Source organism: Paramacrobiotus metropolitanus, unplaced genomic scaffold, assembly GCF_019649055.1.
Source record: "Paramacrobiotus metropolitanus isolate TYO unplaced genomic scaffold, Prichtersi_v1.0 Parri_scaffold0000001, whole genome shotgun sequence".
NCBI lineage: Eukaryota > Metazoa > Tardigrada > Eutardigrada > Parachela > Macrobiotidae > Paramacrobiotus > Paramacrobiotus metropolitanus.
The window spans coordinates 1,494,541-1,501,960 of NW_026570221.1; the positions used below are offsets into that span (position 1 = coordinate 1,494,541).

At 43.9% G+C, this 7,420-nt stretch overlaps 1 protein-coding gene across 1 annotated transcript; it reads left to right on the forward strand.

Annotated features, from left to right (window-relative positions):
- The first annotated feature begins 4,988 nt into the window (after positions 1 to 4,988).
- LOC129592422 (atrial natriuretic peptide receptor 2-like) lies at positions 4,989 to 6,854 on the forward strand. The gene is made up of 6 exons (XM_055488491.1): positions 4,989 to 5,103; positions 5,295 to 5,496; positions 5,568 to 5,694; positions 6,038 to 6,222; positions 6,285 to 6,426; positions 6,807 to 6,854. Exons 1-6 carry the CDS (start codon positions 4,989 to 4,991, stop codon positions 6,852 to 6,854), a joined length of 819 nt encoding a protein of 272 aa, XP_055344466.1.
- The last annotated feature ends 566 nt before the right edge of the window (positions 6,855 to 7,420 follow it).

Consider the following 7,420-nt stretch of genomic DNA (forward strand, 5'->3'; position numbering starts at 1 on the left):
GGAAGCACTTTGCCCCAGTTTTCCGGCTTGTTAAAGCGATGAGGAAAATCGTCTTTGGATTCGCAATCGGACAGACCAACCGCCTTCGGAATATTGGATAGTTTGGTCATGACAAAGTTAAGAGTGTTGCGCGCCTTGATTTCCAAAGCCGGTAACGGAGATCAAAAAGTTGACTTCCGCGTCGTATGACATCAACTCCTTTGAGATTGTTTTCCAGTAGACACGAAATTAGGAAGTGTCCGTCGTAACCGCGAAAGTTGTGTGCAGTCAAAATGTTTCCTCGGTGTTGCTCTAAATATGCCCATTGGCTAAATTTTTTTTAGCATGGAAACATTATCTGGAGGTATTCAAAACTCTTCTCCACTCGTGTATTGTGCGACGACATAACAAGGTCTATGAATTCCCTCCGCATCCACGTAAATTTATTTAGAAAAAAAAGTAATTCGATCTTGATCCATGGACACGAGGCTCTAATGGTTTAAGGTAGCACTTGTTAGTCGCTGGATCTACCCAATCCTGGCACGGGTGACAATACATTTCACCGCATTCGTGCTTCTTGGTCTTGCGATTGAGCAGACTGACAAACAGTCCCCATTTCGGGCCGATAAACAATTCTGTGCAATATGGTCGCCCGTTTTTGCGTTCTTTCTTGTGAAGATCAAAGCAGATGTCATTGTTGAACTCGCGATTGCAATCTTGGCACAGAATTCTGCTGGATGTCTCTGGCTCGGTATAAATTTCCTTCGGGCGATAATACTTGAGACATTTACCTTGGCATCGATGTTTTTTTTCTGAACGTACGGCCTATCACACAACTCACAGAAATAACCACGTCGATGAAATCCGGATGGACTCGTTATCAGATCAAAATGGCCATTCTCGTACAAAAGATAGATGGTTTTCAGCTTACCCTGCCTTTCGGGACACCCGGCAATAATGATGTTACAGTGGTCGGCACCAACAATTTTGATCTGGAACTACTTAAGGACAGTTGTTTGGAAACGCTCAATGTCGTTTAAGGAAAACTTGGTTCCGACAGGAAGTCCAGCTTAATGCACCAGATCCGCTGCGAGTCCCTGTAGTTTTTTATCTCTTCTATCAGTCAGTTGCTTCTAGTTCCGTGTGTTCTTTGAAGGATCGTGATAGAACCGTCCAAGCACATGGCATGCTGGCAAACACAGATTATAACCGACATCAACTTGACAATTGAAGTCGCGAATCGTTTCCGGTCGTGTGTCGAGTGAATATGCTTGCGCTTAGCAGCACCACCATCGGGGATGAACGTCCGATGAATAACGAGTCGCAAAAAATCATCGATGCAGAAAAGTCCACCTGAGCTGATTTTCATTACCATCTCTGTCAGGTCGCGCGGATTAAAATTACGGAAGAACTGCATTTTCAAATGCATGGGATTTTCCATAGTCCGGGAGAACAGTGTTATACACACAGCGTCGTGCGGCTGAAAATCTACAGAACAAGCTTTCCAACTGCTTTAAACACTTCTAGCAGTGCTTCCAATGACGTTACTGTATCAAACTCTTGCGGCAATCACTTGATCTTAAGGCTGTAGAAACACTAGTGATGGTTGACTCTTTGTTGTGATTGTGACTTATCTTCCGGAGCGTAGAAACTTTGGACCAGTCCGATCCCGACGGTAAGGATTGGTCTGACTCAGGAACGTTGACATTCTTAACGGGCTGGCTGAGTGATTCCTGGGATGGAACATGATCCGCAACAATGGCTTCTTCCACATCGTCGCCGTTATCCTGCACGTCCACTTCCATCGGTTCTGCACCACCTGACTGATTATTAAATTTCATACGTTCCTGCGATTCATCGGATTCCGTGGAGGCGATTGCGGTGGTGTGTAGACTTGCGACCAGTTGAATGGACTACCAGGCGGTGAATAAGGATTGAAAAATTGCACGAAGTTGTATCCATATTCATCAAAGTCGTTGTCGTTACCCATGAGATCATGATCCATGGCAGCAATGTAGTCAGTATCCGCTTGATTCAATGTTGAAGGCTCAGAACAACAAAAGAAGCCCATGATTAGCTAGAGTACTGCTTACACGTAGAATTCTGTGCCATACCTGATATCAGTGACCAAATTGAGGATGTAGTGGCAGCCGATTTGCTTCTGAATCTTGTCGCGCAGGGCATTGCTCTTTTCCAACGTTGTATGACGGGAGTAAATCATTTGCCAACCAAACAGTTGGATTTCGACAGTTGTGTCACGCATGGCGAATCGTATATCTTGGCCAGAGAAAACCTGTAGAGTCCATAATTTTAAAATGAATGAAGAAAGAATTATCGACGCTTACCTTTTCCAAAGTGCTGTTGATAAAATAACGAGACAAGTGCGTGCATGCTTCACTGAACAATGTTGCACCATGTTGTACGCTGTCCGGCTGCAGGTGTTCAAAGTTTTTAGGTATCTCCGGCCATTGATGATGAAAGAAATCATACAACTCAGGGTACGGCTTAGACTCATCCAGAACAGCTTCGATGAAGGCGCGGCGAACGAATTTGGACGAAAACTTCTTGCCACTTGGGTTGAAGAACATAATTTTTATTTCTGAGCCTACGAAAGACATGACATGACATGACATTATTACAACCGTAACACAAATGCCTACCGTGATTGATCAGCACCATCACGAACACATAAGAAATAAGACCTTTGTGCATTTGCTTGTTTGTTGTTGACGCAGAAATCAGGAAGTAGCCTTTTGCCGCAAGCATCTGAAGAAGACTTTTCAAATCGACACAATCCAGCGGTGCAGCAAGATTACTGAGCGACCAAGAGTCGGTAGAATCCATGTCCGTCACATAACAATTATATTGGTCAGCACGATATGTTCTCGCCACGCGAACACAGGAACCATAAGCCAAGGCACTGGTCACTTTACGAACTGCCTAACAAACCGCTTTCCAGGATAGTGCAGCGTTTCAAGCGCATCCACAGCCTGTTTAGCCGCAAAACATTCTTTATCTGCTAATTCTTTGAAAATCTTGGAAAGATACGAGCAGTATTGCAGGATGTGGGCGCTTAGAGGCTTGAAAACCATGGTTGCGCATCTTGGACATTGTCTGGCAATTGAAGTAGACGATTTTGGTGTTGAAAAGACTAATGACTTTTCTTTATCCAAAAAAACTGTTCTGCGACTCCGGTTTCGTACTGGAACTTCCTTGCACCGTCCCATAGCAGCCTTTGATCAATGAAAACCGTGTTTACAAAACAAAAAGCTACACTCGATGAATTTGAACGAGGTATTATCATCTAAAAAGTTGTGCCCGATGAAGTTGCACCATGCGTAATCATCGGCCAAGTTGTTTAGACTGCAAAGTTTTATCGCGTGCACCATCAGCAGCGACTCGATTCTCACGTCAAACATGTAGGAAAGTTGAAAATCTCTTGTCGAATGTCAAAAATAACTTGAGAATAACTCAGAAAAAGTTGAGGAAATTTGAGAAGCTCGCGTCAAGTTGAATGGTAACCAGTAATTTGACAGATTGAATCTTGACTTGTGCGAAGATTGTGAGAATGCACCTGTTCTGGCGCCATACACAACGGTAAAACAAAAAGAAACTCGTGAATGTCGCGTCAAAAATGAAGGAAACTTGAGAGTGCCGCGCCAGGGTTGCAGGACAGACAGTAACTAGACAGCTGGAATGTTGAGATTGTCATACGAAGCACGTCGGAAAGTAAAGAAGCGAAAGTGAGAAAGCACCTGGTGCGGCGCCATGCACTTCGTAAAACAATAAAAATTTTGAGAATGTCGCGTCAAAGTTGAAGGAGAGACAGTAATTAGACAGAAGGAATCTTTAAAAAAATTTGCGAACAACGCCAAGAAGGTTATACTTTGTATAACTAAATGTATGCAGGGATGAAACCTATGAGAAAGTGCGGAACAAAGTACTTAACACGTTCACATTTACTTACCGTATGGAATCCCTCCGAAATGCGGACACTTCTCCACTCCGCCAACAATAGCACGTGCTGTTCCGTGCCAGTCAATTAGTACAAGATGAGAAATATTCCAAAATCAGTACAGATCCGGGTGCGAAAATAACAAAACTCGAACATCAACAATAAGAGTATCACGATAACAGCGTTTCATACATACAAACGATCTTTGCAGTTTCAAACAAACCAACTTTCATGATGATCACACACGATCACGCACGTTAATCCAGTTGTGATACTGCAGAAATAATTCCTTAAATGACGACTTCCAGAAGTGAAAACTACGAATGATGACTTTGAAAAGTTTAACTTGTGCGCTTGATCACAAGTCACTGCAGTGCAATACACCTGGTTTACAGTGGCAGCGTAATATAATGTCGGTCAATACGGTGTTGTACGCGTTGCATTTTGGGCGGTATACAGATCCAACCGACCAATACGCTATTGTACACAGTAGATTATAGACGGCATACAGGTTAAACCGATCTGTACGCTATTTGTACATACATTATAGGCATGTTAAACCGACCAATCCGCTATTGTACACAGTACATGGCCTGTACGTTATTGTGCACCGTAGAATATAGGGAGGCGGTTGAAATTGACCAATACGCTATTTATCAAATTCTTTATTGAATTACATCGCGTATTACACAAGTAACAAGAACAACAATCCTTGACATTCATTGCCGTTTAGCTAATTTGAAGGCAAAATACACATCCTCCTTCTCCACCATGTCACTAAAAGTACCGAGAACAGATACTGCATTTCCTCGCTGAATCTCGATACCTATTTTCTGACGCAAAAACTCCCCTGAACGAGGGTTGCCTGTACAGTCACAGATCTTTCTCGACAAATCCTTAAAGAACTTCTTCGTCCGTCCGCTATTTGTACACCCTATAGTGAATGGGGGCGGTACTTCAGCCAAACTAACCAATAGGAGAGCCCGCTATTTGTACTACCATCAACCCGCTGTTTCTACTAATTCTCTTCTCACCAGAAGTGCGGAATGGGCAGATGCCAACACAAGACAGCGACGTGTACGCATTCGCTATCATCATTCACCAGATTCTAATGGAATGCGAGCCATTTGGCGCGGATCTGCCGGAAAAAATTGCCGACCAACGAACCGGTAACTTTATGTATACTTCGAAGTACCGCTAGTGTGCTGTATATTCGCCACATTTTAATCTGCGCTTTTACCTGTTTTTATGAATTCGATAAAACAAATCGACTTAAATGATCCTACAGAAAACTTACCGAAACTTTTTCTTTCGACGATAACACCGCTCATTCGTGAAGCGTGAAACTCCAATCCAAAAGGCCGGCCAAAATTGCGTAAATTTGACCGAGCCATCCGATTGGCCAGCGTGGCGGAAGGCATCCGCGGATCTCTGGTAGAACGCATCTTCATACAGTTGGCGAGATATTCCATTAAACTGGAACATGATGTTGCCGATCGCACGTTACAGTTGAAATCAGAAAAAGAAGAAGCCGATCAACTGTTGCGGAAGATGTTACCCCAGTAATGTCCCTGATTAATTTGTCAATGCACCACTATTTTGTCTTAGTACAGTGTGATGTGTTGTGTTTCAGAGGAATTGTGAAAAAGCTGCGCAACGGACTCCGCGTAGTACCTGAATATGTGGAATCTGTGAGCATGTATTTCAATGACATGTGTGGATTTGGCGAGTTCGTGACAACCGTCGCGCCGCCGGATGTCGTGAACCTTTGCACAGTGTATATTCCGCCTTTGACAAATCGGTTGCCGGTTTTTTTTTTACAAAATGGAAACAACTGGTAGCAGCTACATGGTAAGATAAAAATGTAATTCTAACAAGTACACGAACCGATACAAATGGTAATGATCGTCACTGCCGATACGAACGTTCTGTAACGGGCCCATAATGATTTGTCATTCGGTAATTGTCATTAATTTCCTTTTAAACAACACCAATTCAATCTGGGAGGCTTTATTTAGTCAATATTATTGTAACGAAAGCGAGGCATTATTCACAAACGACACGAGGATGACCTTCATGAAATAAGCAATCCAAATCCTTTAGGCAACAAGCGGCGTAGTAGAACGCATAGGCGACAAGCACGCCCAGCAAATCTGTTTGGCTTCTCTGGAAATTCAAAACTCCTTCGACCGCTTACCCAACCACAGACACATGACACTAATCAGTGGAATCCACAGTGGCCCAGTCGCTGTGGGCGTGGTGGGATTGAAACGCCCAAGATATTGTCTGTAAGATCGTCCGTACGCATGAGACCTGGGCACAGTTCAATGAAAGCTTGTCTTATCGGCAGATTTGGTGACACGGTCAACACTGCGTCGCGCATGGAAAGCCATGGCGAAGCGGATATGGTCCACGTTAGCTCCGATACGGTTAATTTGGCATCATCGGCGAGTGGTTTGTTGTTCAAGAGCCGAGGAGATACTAACATCAAGGTAACACAATGAAGACTAGCTGGCTAACCTAGAGATGGCAACGGCCGGCTAAACGGCTGACCTTTCGGCTGACGGCCGGCTGAAGCCCTTAGCCGGCTAACTCAACGCGGCTGGAAGTCTCAGCCGGCTAGAGCGGCTGACCAAATTTTCCAGCCGGCTTAGCCGGCTGGCGGCCGGCTAAGCCGTTTATATTCTCGCTTTAAAAAATTCGCAAAATTTTTAAAATAACGTTATAAAGTGCAGTTAAATCACAAAAAATTAGAAATTGTTCCGTTTGTGTTGTGAAAAAACGGTTTTCGAAAACTTTTGAAGCAAAAAAAAGCAGCGGTTATTCGGGAATTTCGAGTCTGAATGAGTTAAAATTCCCTAATTTTTTACAGTTAATGGCGTCATTGCTACTGAAATGGCATCATGGCGGCCGAGTTTAAGAATATCGTTAGCGAAAGCGACAGAAATTGGGCGCAAGCCGAAAAAAATATGATGCAAAGTGACTCGGTGGCGCCATCTTTACCGCCAAAAATTGCACAACGATGCTGCCGTTCAAGCCGCTTTAGCCGAGTCGGCCGCCGGCTAAGCCGCGGCTGGCTGAAGTCTCAGCCGGCTTAAGCAGCCGGCCTGACGTCGGCTACGGCTTGCAAAAACCTTCAGCCGGCTGGCCAATAGCCGGCTAAGCCGTTGCCATCTCTAGGCTACCCCAGTAAAGTACTAATCAACGATGGACCTACATGATGAAGCCGTCTTGTTGTTTCATACGTACAATGCATAACACATGTTTCTGTTAGGGAAAGGGCCTTATGACAACTTACTGGTTGCTATCACCCGAGGGTTGATGATTACACATACAGAATGGCGCAACCGTGACACTGGACACCTGCTGAACGAAACTCATTTAATCTTTTCTCTATTTCATACACTCATGTAGCCAGTGGAACAAAAGATATTGAAATATCTCTTAAACTGTACAATAATAACTTTAGTTAAACTAATACCTATG

What these genes read in the sequence shown, in the direction of transcription:
- LOC129592422 (XM_055488491.1), top strand. Translation starts at nt 4,989, where the DNA reads ATGCCAACACAAGACAGCGACGTGTACGCATTCGCTATCATCATTCAC. An exon ending in TTGCGGAAGATGTTACCCCA is followed by an intron (nt 5,497 to 5,567) that starts GTAATGTCCCTG and finishes GTTGTGTTTCAG; the next exon opens with AGGAATTGTGAAAAAGCTGC. An exon ending in AAACGCCCAAGATATTGTCT is followed by an intron (nt 6,223 to 6,284) that starts GTAAGATCGTCC and finishes TCTTATCGGCAG; the next exon opens with ATTTGGTGACACGGTCAACA.